Genomic DNA, 16,953 nt, shown 5'->3' on the forward strand with positions numbered 1-16,953 from the left:
CCACCTTTTGCTTTGATGACTGCTTTGCACACTCTTGGCATTCTCTTGATGAGCTTCAAGAGGTAGTCACCGGAAATGGTTTTCACTTCACAGGTGTGCCCTGTCAGGTTTAATAAGTGGGATTTCTTGCCTTATAAATGGGGTTGGGACCATCAGTTGTGTTGTGCAGAAGTCTGGTGGATACACAGCTGATAGTCCTACTGAATAGACTGTTAGAATTTGTATTATGGCAAGACAAAAGCAGCTAAGTAAAGAAAAACAAGTGGCCATCATTATTTTAAGAAATGAAGGTCAGTCAGTCCGAAAAATCGGGAAAACTTTGAAAGTGGCCCCAAGTGCAGTTGCAAAAACCATCAAGCGCTACAAAGAAACTGGCTCACATGAGGACCGCCCCAGGAAAGGAAGACCAAGAGTCACCTCTGCTTCTGAGGATAAGTTTATCCGAGTCACCAGCCTCAGAAATCGCAGGTTAACAGCAGCTCAGATTAGAGACCAGGTCAATGCCACAGAGAGTTCTAGCAGCAGACACATCTCTACAACAACTGTTAAGAGGAGACTTTGTACAGCAGGCCTTCATGGTAAAATAGCTGCTAGGAAACCACTGCTAAGGACAGGCAACAAGCAGAAGAGGCATGTTTGGGCTAAAGAACACAAGGAATGGACATTAGACCAGTGGAAATCTGTGTTTTGGTCTGAGGAGTCCAAATTTGAGATCTTTGGTTCCAACCACCGTGTCTTTGTGCGACGCAGAAAAGGTGAACAGATGGACTCTACATGCCTGGTTCCCACCGTGAAGCATGGAGGAGGGAGGAGGTGTGATGGTGTGGGGGTGCTTTGCTGGTGACACTGTTGGGGATTTATTCAAAACTGAAGGCATACTGAACCAGCATGGCTACCACAGCATCTTGCAGCGGCATGCTATTCCATACGGTTTGCGTTTAGTTGGACCATCATTTATTTTTCAACAAGACAATGACCCCAAACACACCTCCAGGCTGTGTAAGGGCTATTTGACCAAGAAGGAGAGTGATGGGGTGCTACGCCAGATGACCTGGCCTCCACAGTCACCAGACCTGAACCCAATCGAGATGGTTTGAGGTGAGCTGGAAAGCAGAGTGAAGGCAAAAGGGCCAACAAGTGCTAAGCATCTCTGGGAACTCCTTCAAGATTGTTGGAAGACAATTTCCGGTGACTACCTCTTGAAGCTCATCAAGAGAATGCCAAGAGTGTGCAAAGCAGTCATCAAAGCAAAAGGTGGCTATGTTGAAGAACCTAGAATATAAGACATCTTTTCAGTTGTTTCACACTTTTTTGTTAAGTATATAATTCCACATGTGTCAATTCATACTTTTGATGCCTTCAGTGTGAATGTACAATTTTCATAGTCAAGAAAATACAGAAAAATCTTTAAATGAGAAGGTGTGTCCAAACTTTTGGTCTGTACACAAATAATATATTGTACATAAACTATACAATTATTTATATACACACATATACATATATACCCATACATTCACGCACACATCCATATATATACCCATACACACACACACATCAATCTACACCCCCAACACAGGAAAAGCAACACCAAGTAGCAACAGTCATGTTATTATGTAAATCACAGGGTCGATACAAATGTTAATTATAAGCAAATGTTGAAAAAATGGAAATACATTTTTCAAAACATGTTGATTTATTCTGTATTGAGTATTAGTGCCTCATACAGAAATACATTCACTTAGACGTCTTGGCATGCTATCAATGATATTAATAAAGGAGCACTCCCATTAATATGTTATTAAATGTGTTTATGTAATATAGCGTGAGTGACTGTATTAATATACTCACCTATAGCTGCTTTCTCTGGGATCCAACTCCATCCCACTCCTCTTCTCAGTGAGGTCACCACTCTGCAGACTCTCTGGGTCACTCTATGCTCTATGTGTGAGACAAAAGTCTATTTTACAATGTAAGTCTATGTAGCCTCGTTCTTACGATCCATAGGTTTACACTATAAAAGCCACTTCCGGGTCACGCAGATCGGTGATGTCACTGAGAAGAGGAGCTGAACGGGGCTGGATCTCAGAGAGGGCGGCGGTAGGCGAGTATATTAATACACTCACACTACATACTCATATACACACATTTAATGAAAAAAAATATTCATGAAAGTGCTTATTTAATAGTTGTCTGAGGAAACTTCTGTCATGCTGAAAATCATCAGAATTAACTGCTGGCAGCTCAATTTGCTAATGGCGACCAATGATGTACCAAATCTGCTTGATGGGAGACAAGTCTGGAGACACCGCAGCCCATGGTAGCACTTTAAGGCCTCGTAGGTTGCTCACAGTAGCAACAGCAATAACCAGCCTGGCGTTGTCACCTATTGGGCCAAATTTTTATCATTTGCACATCATTAAAATGCCAATTGATACCGTGATTTCAATAATTCCACAACTTTTTCGTCTTGGTGTTGCAATTCAATGTTTAGGAGTATAATCAGAGGTCTAAAAGGTCTAAAACAATTTGGGTGCAGTTAGGAAAGATTCTAAAAAAGGACCATAAGAGAACCAAACTAGCACTCATCTGCTCCCAAACTGAAGAAAAGTTTCAAATTAAGAGGAAATATATATATATATATATATATATCTTTGTACTGTGTTAGCCAGCAGTCCTCGATGGTTGATACCTTTTAATGGCTAACTGAAAAGATGGTAAATTAAGAGGAAACCTAACCACATAGAAAGTAACTTGCTTCTTTGCCTTCTACCTATTTTAAGCCTTCAAATGAAAAGTTAAGAAAAAAAAAAAAAACAGAATGTTGTAAATTCTGTCTGGTCTCTGGTGGGACTGATAAAAGCTCTTGACCTCTGGTCTTGCACTTTACGGTTTCTGCCAGACGCACTGGAATTTACAGCTGTATTATAAAGTAACAAGTGACAAATCTAGCGGAATCAGGAATTATTTATATTTTGGCAAGCCATTTTTTACTATTTTCCCCTTTGATGGTAACTGCTCGTAATAAAAAAAATAGTGGTAAAATAATGACAATAAAAAAAAATAGACAACCAATATTATGTATACATAGAAATACAGCAGGTTAAAGGAATGATTACAATTTCAAGACTTATGAGCCATTTTATTCCAAACAAGTCATCAAAATTACGATATTCTCATGCAAAATATAACAGTGGTAAAAAATAGGAAAAGTAGTGCAGGAATGAGTGAATATGGAAATGCTTAAAAAATAGTTATTTGAAAAAAACAAAAATCTTGATAATTAGCATTTTTATTTTTTATTTTTTTTTTTTACAGTTTTTCAATAAGACTGTGAGCAACTGCAGTTTTTATTGAAACAATCGCGAAGCCTATAATTTAACATTTATTCATTTTTATTTTTTCAAGGGGAAATGGAATTAAAAAGTCTGTCCCTGTCCCTTTTTTTTTTTTGCAGTTTTTTAGTTTTTTTTTCTTCCCACCATGAACCATAAATAACAAGTGCTATAAGTAGAACTGTGGTGATTTCAAAGTTATAGTTTTTTTTTTTTTTTTTTTTTATTAATTCAGGTTTTAGTAATTTAGTAAATAAAAAAATGCTCTGTAGGGAAAATAAATTGTGCCGCTATACTCTGTCACTTTATACTTTTCTGTAGTCGTACATGGGCTTGTTGTTTTCTGGGGGAAAGTTTTCTTTTCTGTTTGCATTATTTTGCACTATATGCAATTTATCGTTTGATATAAATTTTTTCTTTTAGGGAAAAATGGCAATTTTTATGATCTTGCGTCACGACTCATAAATCAGTAAAATAAATAAAATAGATAAATGACTATTTCTTCAAGCTACTACAATCGGGCAGGCAATTATTTTTACCTTTTTATTTAAGAAAATGTTTTTCTTCCCGAGTGTTTTTTTTATTTAAAGCAAGATTTATTTTTTTTAAACACCTAGGAGGCTAGAAACCGCAATCTTTTAATATTCAATAAGTGAAATAGAAGAAAGCACTGCGGACCCAAGGATGCCGATCATTGCAAAGTTTTTTTACCTGAGGAGGTTTGCCCTGGATGAATGAGTCCTGGTGCCAGCTTAAAGGTCCCGTCACACTTAGCGACGCTGCAACGATCCCGACAACGATACGACCAGTCAGGGATCGTTGCGGCGTCGCTATGTGGTCGCTGGTGAGCTGTCAAACAGGCAGGCTCACCAACGATTAGAGGAGCAGCGACATCGTGGAAAGAATCTTTCCACGATGACCTGCTCCTGGTTACCAGCCTGCTGAAGCAGGAGCAGGCTGGTAACCATGATAAACATCGGGTTACTAGGGGCACACGCGCACCTAGTAACCTGTTGTTTATCACTCTCTCTGCTACGGTGAGCGGGAGGTTACCGCTCACTTTAGCAGGCTCGTAACCATGATAAACATCGGGTTACTAAGTGCGCGTGTGCCCCTAGTAACCCGCTGTTTATCATGGTTACCAGCCTGATCGCTGCTCCCGCTGGTCACACACAGCGATGTGTGCTGACCAGCGGGAGGGCAACGACCAAAAAATGGTCCAGGACACTTTGCAGCATTCAGCGACCTCACAGCAGGGGCCTGATCGCTGCAAAGTGTCACACATAGCGACATCGCTGGTGAGGTCGCTGTTACGTCACCAAAACCGTGACACAGCAGCGATCTCGCTATGTGAGACGGGGGCTTAACTCCTCTATAGAGCAATCTTTTAATCACTCACATCATGAGAAGCAAACTATTAGGCAGTGTCATGGGGGCACAATGTTTGCCATAGGTGTGGGGGCCCCTATGGGGGCACACCTTACTGTTGGGGACAGGTTTATAGCCACTATGAGGATATTCTAATGCAATTACTTTCAAGATACTATTGGGCATGATTACTATCAAGGCACAATGTGCTTGGCACCGGTATGAATGAGGGAACTGTGTGTGGTATTTATTACTGTGCCACTCAAATTTTTCTGGAACGGCATGGCGTTATGGCATAAATTACAGTCAAGGGCACAGGCTGTTCATGTTTACTTTGGAGGTCACTATGCATGGGGGGAAAAAAGGATAAGAATAAGACATGCTTCGAGACTCCCATAGCAAAGACATGGATCCATTTTTCAAACTGATTTGTGAACGAGTATGTGTATGGATCAATGAAGAAAGAAAACGGACAGCACGCGAACAAGTCACATGGAGGTGTGATTGCAGCATTTGGTACCAAGGTTTCCCCACAGAGAATTTTGGGGTCCTAGTAGGTGAACCCCTTGTAAAATGGCTTATGATCAATGGAACCTTTTAAATGGTCAAAAATGAAGAACAGCAGTTTTTTGTAAATGAAGTCTACTGAGCTTTGAGAACATTTTCACATCCTTATAGCAAATGCCTCCATTGTATCATATCTGCCACATGTAAATCGTTCCTAAGCTTTAAGCAAATAAATACTGTTCGATAAAGGGAACGTGATCAACCATGAAACAATTTTTGAATGACTACTTTACCACCTCCATTCCTTGTTGATTTAGCACTTTTTGGACCTTCAGCAGACATGATTACATCTGGGAGGGGAGGGAGAGGGGGTGATGGGAGCCAGTGCATGTACACATCGGTGATTGTGCTCTTTAAAGGGGTTTTCCAATGAACAAAGTACATTTTAATTAATAGATCTTGGAATAAAAATAAGTTCCACAATTGGGTGCATGACCAGAGACCTTACCATCTGAAACGCGTCTACTAGAGCATATTCTAGGGGTTGTAACACCCATACGGTTATCACAGATTTTTATACTTATGCAATAAAGCAATTTTTTTTTTAGAGGATCCTTGAAGCTGGATTTTTTCCCCCCATTATGCCATAACCGTAACTTTTTATTTTTTATTTTTCTGTCAACATAGCTGTATGAACACGACGAGTTGTCTAAAAAGCACAATTCCACAATTTGTGTGTTTTTATTTACAGCATCCATTATACGTTAATAGATACCCAGGCAATCTGACTCTCCAGGTCATTACGATTATGGAAGTAGCAAACACGCAGATTATATTTTTTCAAAATTGGTGACTTTATTTATTTATTTTTTTTTTTTTTAAGAAATGTGTTAAAATGAATAAATAAGAAAATTAAATGTAATCATCAAGGCATGCCCTGCTTATTGCTGTATGACTGTTGTATTCCTTCTGACCCAAGACCATTGCTACATAAAAAGAGCAGTCAAGGTACTTGTGTGCAGCTTCATGAGGTCTGAAGGTGCTGGCATCATGCCAATCACTTGTGCTGCCCGTTAGTGGCACGGCATCACAAGAAGGCCTGAATAACAGTCATTTTTTTGTGAATTTTCAGATGCACACTTCAGCATATGCAGCGCTGGATAGACACAACTGACTGTACTCTCTTTTTTCAGTATGTTTTTCATTTAAAAGTTATTTATGTGGGGCACGGCTTGGCAGAGCATCAAATAATCCACAGGAACGGTGAAATGCTGCGTGAACAAAGGGGGCATCGGAACAATACGCACACACAGTTCAAAGGAACTTCGAAGACGCTCACAGGCAGCTTTTATCTCGGAACAATGGCTAGGTTTAAGAGTATGGCCGATATATGTCTTTCTCTGACAGCTGGGATAGGACACATGTTATATCGTCTCCACTTAGGGCAAATTGAATTAAAGAAGAAAAAACAAACTCCTTTCTATATTTGGCCTTCATTCTTCTGCTTTCATTTTTCCCCAATTCTTTTCCATATCGGATCACATACTAATGTCATATTGTAGATTACATTTTATTTAGATGAATGTAGTTGTGGATTCAAGGCTAATAGAAAGTTGATTTTATTACATGTGACACATGCAAATGTACTGGAAGATAAAATAGCTTTTACAGCGACGCTAACTAGGATGGATCGTATGGCTTGTTCTATACAGACAAATCTAATGTTATTCCGTAAAGTAAAACCCCGACAAACAGAAATGGTAATGTGTCGCTGGCCCACAGGAGCAATACATGGCCAACGTGCTCCAGCGCTGAGGACGGCTATTAGCGCGGTTAGACATACACGCGGGGTGAGCCTGCTGCTATAGCAGCAGTGTTTAAATGTTGGCAGCATTGTATCCCTGCGAGAAGCCTGATCGTCACTGTGTATTATGCGCTCTGTGTAAAGAACAGTGTGTGGGCAGCTCATATGCTTCTGTTCCCATTGTAAGGTTAGCAGATTTGCAGCCGTATCAAGAACTTGATGTGGTGTGGAAAAAACGAGACAAAAGCAAGTGTAGGTAGTTCAACACAGAGGAATGGAAAACACATGCTATACAGTATCATTAGCATAGCACAATTCAAGAAAAAAATAAAAAACTACATTCTTTTAGATCCTCTTTGAAAAATTAAAGCAGATTTCTGGACATAATGGGGAAATTGCTCCACTTTCCACCTGAGTTTTTGCAGCATTTTCAGGACTATTTAGATTGTGAGCCCCAATGGGGACAGTGATGATGTCTGAAGCATTGTGGAATTAATGGCACTGTAAAAGTGAGTAAAATAAATAAAGCCTATGCGCCAATGAGGTTTCCAATGCTTACCTGACTGTTGTTCGTTTTCAGCAAGGTTGGAGGCTCGTTCCGCAATGGTGATGAAACAGAACTGCTTTCACTATTGCTCCCATCGCTGAGACTGATTCTGCAAATAAAAGACGGCAGGTAACGTAAGCTAAAGCTCTGAAGGCATGTAAGATATTAAAATATTCCTATATTTCTGCAAAAGATAAGACCAAGAACCTCACTACTGGTTTTAACAGACTCACTTTTGTGCTTAGAGTTTCACTTTCATTTGTGCCGTACCCCTGATGAAGCAGCACAGAGTAACACGTGGGGCCTCTTTCCCTGCAGTTCCTGACCCTCCTCCACCCACTTGGCAGTATCGGTTTATCATTCTTTATTAATTATTTTTAAAATTTGGAAACATGCATTGTTGGTTTTTGACCTCTATTTTGCCACATTTTATTATTATGTTTTTTTTTCCTTTTTGTAACTGCTTCACTATTGTGCCATTTTGGACCTTTATTAACTTGGCATTTGAGGTATTATAGTTAAAAGGTCTGAGCCTGTATTTTAGAGGAAGGTTATACAGGTTACATCCTTTAACCATGTATAACCATTTTGTTTAGGAGTATTTTAAAGGGAACCTGACAGCTAATACTTGCAACCCGATCTACTGCTGGCTGATTTCAGCCTGGTATGCCTGACTATGAAATGCTGCAGCGTTCCAGAGAAAAACATACTTTAAAAGCTGCCTGGGAAACAGCCTTGCTGGAGACTAGTCCCAGGCGGCTTCTCCCCACCCACTTCCCTTGACTGACAGGTCTATCCCTGAGTGCATGTATAGGGAGAGATCTTGCAGTCATTGGCAGTGGGAAGAGTCAAACATGCATGGCTGAAATCATACAGTCAGTGTAGGATACATGCTGCTCGTGGTTCAAGCATCATGTATCCGGTGTCAGGTTCTCTTTAAATTATCACTGTTGCTTCAAACAAACTGATGAAATATATTACATTTAATGGATTTGCTTATTCTTTGATATATGCAGTTTGTATCAGACAGTGTGCTGTACGATTTCAGCCAGGTGTGTTTGACTCTGAGACACTTCAGTGTTTAAGAGAATAACATACTCTAAAAGAGGCCAGGGACCAAGTCACACAAGAGATTAGTTGGACAGACTGGGTCCCAGCTGCTTCTCACCACCTGCTGCTACTGACTCACAGGTCTCTCCCTATACACGCACGCAGGGAGAGACCTGTCACTCAAGGGGAGTGGGAGGGGAGAAGCTGCCAAAAACCAGCCTGTCCAACTAGTCTCCTGTGCGGCTCGGCCCCTGACTGCTTTTAACATATATCCTTCTCTGAAAGGCTGTAGCATTTCAGAGTCAAACATACCTGTTTTTTTTTTTTTTTTTAATTCTTTATTTTAGAATGTTGTGGCAGGTAACAGACATACGTATACATAAAAAAAACCTGTGAATACATATAGACATAGCAGCTGAGAAGAAAAACAACATTCATTTTATATTAGGGGAATAGAGATTGGGAAAAAACTAGGAGAAATAGGAAGGAAAAGGCTGAAACTGGGAAGGAGGATTAGGAAGGAAGGGTAGGGGGAGTCCTGTTAAGAGTAGGTGAATCTTTTTGATTACAGTAGAAAAATTGAGAACAAAAAGATAAATATAGCACAAACATGTTTAGTTGTTGAGACCATGGATTAGAATATAATTCTGTTTTGATATTCATGCCATTGACACCAGTTTTCGAGGAGTTTTTCCTGTTTGGAGTGAATCAATCAAGATAGATATATACTATTGGCTGATCCCATTCTGAAAAGGAGGGAGGATCAGTGTCCTTCCACTGTCTAGCAATAAGGCTTTTGGCCGCATTAAGAAGATGAGATGTTATAATATGTGTGTTGAGATGTTGATGCTGGCAATGAAGGTTAAGGAGGATTAGTTAAAGAGAATGATACGTTAAGAGCCCTTTTTATATGCTTGTGTATTGTTTCCCAGAAAGATGTGATTTTGGAGCAATTGTACCAAATAGGAGATGGCGTTCCAGGTGCTAGATTGCATCTCCAGCAACTAGGCGAGTTGGATTTATCCATTTTATTGAGAATATCTGGAGTTGTATACCATCTACTATATAATCGGCTTATCCCGTCTGTCTGTCCGTCCAGGAAATCCCGCGTCGCTGATTGGTCTGGCCGCGGCCAATCAGCGACGCGGGATTTAAGAACAAGATGGCAGCCGTTAGCGGCTCATCTGCCGCACGGAGGTCAGTGGCGATGCAGCCGGGAGATGACCGGAACCTCGGAGCAGAAGTACCCCAACTGGCGGCGCTCCTCGGTCCTCCCTTCACACTTGCCGTCGGGAGATCAGCGGCTAGGGCCGCTGATCTCCCGACGGTAGCTGCATGGAGGTCAGCAGCGATGCAGCCGGGAGATGACCGGCGCTAGAGTGCCAAGAGTGTGCAAAGCAGTCATCAAAGCAAAAGATGGCTACTTTGAAGAACCTAGAATATAAGACATATTTTCAGTTGTTTCACACTTTTTTGTTAAGTATATAATTCCACATGTGTTAATTCATAGTTTTGATGCCTTCAGTGTGAATGTACAATTTTCAAAGTCATGAAAATACAGAAAAAAAAATCTTTAAATGAGAAGGTGTGTCCAAACTTTTGGTCTGTACTGTACATATTGCAGTATGCCTGGTCTTTTTTTAATAGTGGTACCCAACCCCACCCTTTTTTTTCTTTCTATATTCTGTAAATAAAGATGGCAGGTAACATAAGCTACAGCTCTGAAAGCACGTTAGAAATTAAGATATTCCTATACTTATGCAGAAGATAGACAAAGAACTTCACTAATGGATCTGACTGATTCAGGTATGGGTTTCGAGTTTAAACTAAATTTGTGCGGTGTCTGTTCATGAACCCACAACCATTATTTCACAATTTAAGGTTTTCTTTCACACAATACATGAATAAATGTGATCTCAATAAATGAAAAGGATTTTAAACATTTCCATCTGATTTCCAGAGCACTGTCTCGCTTCCTACATCTGAGGACTAGAGAGAAATAATTTATTTCCATCATATCCATAAAGATGGGTTCATTATCTGCTACATACATACTGCAAGCATACAGTGAACACATAGGTTGCACTGTCCAGATATTTTAAATATCTATTTTCTTACTACTGTTCTGTGATTGGTAATAGTAAAGACACCAAAAAGCGAGCTTGTAAATCACAAAAAATTTACTACACCTATACATAAAATAGACTTTGTAAATAACACTAAAGAGAATCTGTCAGTAGGAGCAACCTTCCTAAGCCGTCTATATGAGCATGTAGGTCATACGAAGCTGAATAAAATGATATCTTGACATCTGCAATCTGATGTCTTATTCCAGAAAAATCCACATTTTTCTTATAAGTAAATGAGTTAACCAAAACTATGGGTCGGACACTAAATGCATGACAATCTGGGCTTATTTTAAATGAAAGGGGGCAATACCAGTGTGAGACATGTAATGACTGACAGTCTGCTCTCCTGATCTCACTGAAGAGCTGTGTGTGATTATAACTGACACATCTGCAGGTTCCTCTCTTGAGCTCCCATCTCACAGGCAGATAGGGTTGCAATATTGTGTTACGAGATAAAATTGTATAAAATTCTACTATACGGTGATAGTTACATGTCTCACACTGGCAACTCCCCCCAGGCCTCTTTGTGGGTATTATGGCTGTCATATAAGGTCTAAGTCTGTAACAGAAAGAAGTAGATACAAACACAACTTAAGTGCAAAAAGAATAATTTTGCGCCTCCACAAAGGAATAAAAACAAACTTTGTTTTGAGGATTTGTATAGGAAGTGAAGACCTGTACAGTTCGGTAAAAAAATAATTGGACAGTGACAAGTTTTGGCATTTAAACTGTTTACCAAAACATTTTCAAGAGATACAGTTATATTATCAATATGGGCTTAAAGTGCCGACTCTCAGCTTTAGGCCTCAGACTCCTCTGCGTTGAAAAAAATCGGTCTGATGTTGTTCCTGAAAAGTCAGACAAGTGTCATGCGAGTACAATGCGATTTTTCTCACCTAGCATCGGTATGACATGCGTATGCAATACGTTTTTAACGTCAGCTTTTACATACAGGAATTCTCTGTTATTTCAAGCTAGTTTACTAACTAATAAAACAATCTTAGATACAGATATAGATAGATAGATGACATTGAGATATGTAATCAGTGCAGGGCGTGTGTAGTTTAGTGTATATGTATTTAGCTACTAATTCAATAAATTAAAAAAAAAAAAAAAAAAAAAAAAAAAAAAAAAAATGGCGTGGGGTCCCCCTACTTTTTCTTAACCAGCTGAGGGAAAACGGACACCTGGGGGCCAATGTTTATAGTGTGGGAAGGAGGTAATAAACATGGAGCTTCCCAGGCTAATCATATCACCTCACAGCTGTCTACTTAGCCTTTACTGGTTATTAAAATGTGGGGCCCCCCCAGAATAAACAAAAAAAATAATTATGTGGCGCCCCCCCCTATAATTAATAACCAGCAAAGGCTAAGCAAACAGCTGTGGGCTGATATTAATAGGCTAAGAAGGGGCCATGGATATTGGCCCACTTCAAGACTAAGAACATCAGCTCTCATCTGCCCCAGAAATGGCGCATCCATTAGATGCGCCAAATCTGGCGCTTAGCCTCGATCTTTCCACTTGCCCTGGTGCGGTGGCAAGTGGGGTAATGGGGTTGGGGTTCCTGTCAGCTCTTTTATGGCTGCTGACATCAAGCCCAGGGGGTTAGTAATGGAGAGGCGTCTATATGTAAAAAATACACAGAATAAAGTCCTTTAATTGAAAGACACAGACTCCTTTATTTTAAATAAACACTCCCCACCCTCTTTTACCCATTTGTTACTGAAAAATGCGAAATAATAAAAAACACCACATTCCTCACCATATTCCATTTGTCCCGTGATGAGTTCAACTCTGCTACATTCTAGATGCCTTACTGAATGATGGCATGATGCGACCGTTCAGCCTGGCATTCGGAAGAGACACTGAGCCTCGCGGTGACGTGAATAAGGTGAGCGGAGTTAATAGCCCATGAACTCTGTTCACCTCACTGACGTCACCGCTAGCGGCGCGAGAACTTGCTAGCGCTGACGTCAGTGAGGTGAACAGAGTTCATTGGCTTCGATTTTTTTCTCGCAACCATTGACTTGCACTGGTGAGTCTCATGCAATATAACTGGACACCCTCAGGATGCTACGATTTTTTCCTCAGTCAGAACAGAGCTGAGAAAAAAATTGCAGATGAACAGATTCGTTAACCATCTTAAGTCAGAGTGCAATCCGATGTTTTATCTGATGGCTCTCGTCAGTTTTAAACACAGATGAGTATGAACCCTTAATTTGAGGGTATTCACATCCCAATTGGAGTAAGGGTTTAGGAATTGCATCTCTTTCATATGTAGCTGCCTCTTTTTCAAAGGACATTGGACAATTATCTCAAAAGCTCTTTAAAACACCTTCACCCCCAGGGGCGATTTTCCATTTTTTCCTCCCCTTCTTCCAAGAGCTATAACTTTTTCATTTTTCCAGCCATATAGCTGTATGAGGGCGTGTTTTGCAAAAAAAAACAAAAAAACAATTACACAATGTTTTTGGGGTTTTTATTTACCATGTTCAATATATGGCAAAACTGACCTGGCAATATGACCCCAGGTCAGTACGAGTACGCAGATACCAAAAAGGTATAGTTTTTATTTATTTATCTATATTTTAGCGGTGACAATTGCAAGTCGGGTGTGCAACTTTTTTGAGCGCCGAAGAACACTGGGACCTGCAGCGACAGTGACTCTTTGGCGCCTGCGCACAAGAAAATTGAAGTCACTGCTCTGAATAGCGCACGGGGAAAGACGGCAGGCGGAAAGTACAAGTGCGAGATTTCCATCCGTGCACCTGACGTCAGAGGCATGCATGGAAGAGGGGGAGGATAAAGCTAGTATAATGAGAAAGAAGCCAGTCTTCTTCCGGGCAGCATACGTCCCATAGCCTGGAAGATCAAAATGAAAATAGATGATTTTTATGAGCGAGGCATCATCAAGGAGGCATACAGGTATGACTAGTTTCAGCTTTATACAACCTGTATGCCCATATTAGCTAAAAATGCTCCAATGGGGTGACAGATACCCTTTAATGAACTGCATGGGCTTTTCCCATGTTAAGAGTAGTAAGAGAGTACATCACTTTGGAAAATCATCGGGCCTGATGGTAGGCGCCTGGAGTGTTTATGTCTACATCTGGGTTTGCCGGCAAACAAACGAACAGGAGTGCCAGTGCTAACAATTCCTTGTAATCATCTCTTGGATGGCATTGTACAAGCTTGTTGGTGCAAAGTTCAACTAGACATTCCTTAAGTGGATCAAAATATGACTGAAAGAGCACCACAGCAACAAAAAATAGTACATATATATGTTGCTGCTCAAAAGAGAGGACTGATAATACACCAGTCGTCATGCATATTATATGAAGGGGGGAGGGGCCAAAGCCAAAATGGACGCCAAAAATGGTGATGTTGTCACTGTAAAAATGCTTTATTAGACATGCATCATATAAACAGGACATAATACAAAAATAGGATACATATTATAAAAGCAATCTCAACAGCCATCAAGAACGGTGGCACACAGTATTTTAGTTATTATGCTCTACATAAATATTGGGAACTCCTTAAGTAGACCTAGCTCAGTTGAAACGATGTCATCTTCCATTTCAGCTGAAAACCTGGTTTTATCCAGTTGATTCCAGGCAGCAAAAAAATCTGTAGGCACCACATTCACAAGCTAAACTCAGTAGTACTTTCGGTTGCAAGAGGACGCACGCACCAGCCATTGTACCAGTGTTACTACTGGTCGTGTCGAATTACAGTGGAGAAAAAAAGTATTTAGTCAGCCACCAATTGTGCAAGTTCTCCCACTTAAAAAGATGAGATAGGCCTGTAATTGACATCATAGGTAGACCTCAACTATGAGAGACAAAATGAGAAAACAAATCCGGAAAATCACATTGTCTGATTTGGAAAGAATTTTTTTTTTAAATTTTGGTGGAAAATAAGTATTTGGTCAATTCTAAAAGTTTATCTCAATACTTTGTTATATATCCTTTGTTGGCAATGACAGAGGTCAAACATTTTCTGTAAGTCTTCACAAGGTTGGCACACACTGTTGCTGGTATGTTGGCCCATTCCTCCATGCAGATCTCCTCTAGAGAAGTGATGTTTTGGGGCTGTCGCTGGGTAACACGGACTTTCAACTCCCTCCAAAGGTTTTCTATAGGGTTTAGATCTGGAGGTTGGCTAGGCCACTCCAGGACCTTGAAATTCTTCTTATGAAGCCACTCCTTCTTTGCCCAGGCATTGTGCTTGGGATCATTGTCATGCTGAAAGACCCAGCCACGTTTCATCTTCAATGCCCTTGCTGATGGAAGGAGGTTTGCACTCAAAATCTCACGATACATGGCCCCATTCATAATAATTATTTTCCACCAAAATTTGAAAAAAAAATTCTTTCCAAATCAGACAGACAATGTGATTTTCAGGATTTGTTTTCTCATTTTGTCTCTCATAGTTGAGGTCTACCTATGAGGTCAGTTACAGGCCTCTCTCATCTCTCTACTATGGGCCATACAGGTAAGTATAGATTTACTTTTCTATACCCTGTATGGCCATAGTAGCGGTCTGATAACTCCAAAGTGGTGACAGATTCCCTTTTAGGCAGAAAGGCCCAGAAGCAAGCAACAACTGAAGTCATCTGCAGTAAAGGCCTGGAAAAGCATTACAAAGGAGAAAACCCAGCGTTTGTTGACGTTAATGGCTTCCAGACTTCAGGCAGTCATGGCTTACAAAGGATTCTCTACAAAGCATTAAAATGAACATTTTATTTATGATAAAATTAATTTGTCCAATTACTTTTGAGCCCTGAAATGAGGAGGCTTTGTAGAAAAATGGTTGCAATTCTGAAACATTTCACAGGATATTTTTGTTCAACCCCTTTAATCAAACCAAAAAGTCTACACTTCAATTCCATCTCAGTTGGTTCACTTTAAATCCAAAATAGTGGCATGCAGAGCTGAAATCACGAAGATTCAGTTACTGTCCAAATATTTCTGGACCTAACTGTATATACCTTATATTTTGAGAGGAAAATGAAGTAAGCCAATCAGCGTTAAAAGACAATACTAAGACCACACAGTTTTCTTACCACCCTGGTATAGTTTATCATAATTGACTTTTGATATATTTGTTACAACTACATGTGATGCAGGAAGAAAAATTAATGACATGCATTAACGTACCTGCGTGCCCGGCTTCCTCCATGCATGTGGATAGTCCTCTCATTCTCAGAATCATTGTCTTCTGCATCATCGGATTCATCCTCATTGTCATCAGAATGTAAGTCCTTCATTATGGACCGCAGAGAGCCTGGACAAGACATAAGAAAACCTGAGAAAATTAACATTCTAGTCGACACGTGCAATGGGCAAAAATAATTTGTTTTCTACATTGTGCTTAAAATATTTGTTGCTCATTGTTGATTAAAAATTATATATATATATATATATATATATATATATATATATATATATATATAAAAATTTGGACACAACTGTTCATGCAATGGTTTTCCTTGGTCTTATTGGAAAATGCACATTTTAGATGGAGACTGAAGGCAGTAAACCATGAAGGCACACATATGGAAATAAAGAGTAAATAACCAGTTGTGAAACAAACCAGGTAATGTGTTAAACCTTAGAGTGCTCAAAGTACCCCCCTGCCCTTTTATTCTGATGACCGCTTTACACACTATTGGCATTCTCTCAAGCAGCTTCATCAGGTAGTCAAATGCAATGGCTTCCCAACAGTCTTGAAGGATTTCCCAGAGATGCTTAGCACTTGTTGGCTGCTTTGCTTTCACTCTGTGGTCCAACTCCTCCCAAACCATCTCGATTGGGTTGAGGTCTGGTGATTGTGGAGGCCATGTGATCTGACGCAGAACTCAATCACTCTCATTCTTGGTCACATTGCAATTACATAGCCTAAAGTTATGTTTTGGGTCATTGTTGTGTTGCAGCACAAATGATGATCCTACAATGTGCAAACCAAATTGGATGTAATTGCAGAATGCTGTGGTAGACATGCTGGGTAAGTGAACTTTGAATTTGGAATAAATCACCAACAGTTAGTCTAAAAAGCACCCCCACACCATCACACTTCACCGCTCATGGTGAGCACCATACATTTAGAAACAATTTGCTCTCCTTTTCTGCATATCACAAAGACTAGGAACTTGATATAAAAAATCTAAAATTCGGACGCATTAGACCAGGGTTCCCCAACTCCAGTCCTCAA

General features: G+C 40.0%; 1 protein-coding gene across 6 annotated transcripts in view; it reads right to left on the reverse strand.

The window, feature by feature from the left end:
* The window catches only part of MLLT3 (MLLT3 super elongation complex subunit), a 388,749-nt gene that overhangs the window by 31,040 nt on the left and 340,756 nt on the right, over positions 1-16,953 (reverse strand). For 4 of the 6 annotated variants that reach the window (XM_073666190.1, XM_073666162.1, XM_073666170.1 and 1 more), the window contains 2 exons: positions 15,900-16,047; positions 7,571-7,667 (listed from right to left, as the gene is read on the reverse strand). In XM_073666190.1, coding sequence (XP_073522291.1) covers positions 7,571-7,667; positions 15,900-16,047 — 245 coding nt within the window. Of the gene's footprint in view, positions 1-1,911; positions 1,939-7,570; positions 7,668-15,899; positions 16,048-16,953 lie in introns of those variants that run through there. The other 2 variants (XM_073666207.1, XM_073666179.1) reach the window with 2 other exon arrangements.

The sequence above is a fragment of the Phyllobates terribilis genome, unplaced genomic scaffold, assembly GCF_046119375.1.
Source record: "Phyllobates terribilis strain yellow unplaced genomic scaffold, ASM4611937v1 Scaffold_1__5_contigs__length_1240528914, whole genome shotgun sequence".
Lineage (NCBI taxonomy): Eukaryota > Metazoa > Chordata > Amphibia > Anura > Dendrobatidae > Phyllobates > Phyllobates terribilis.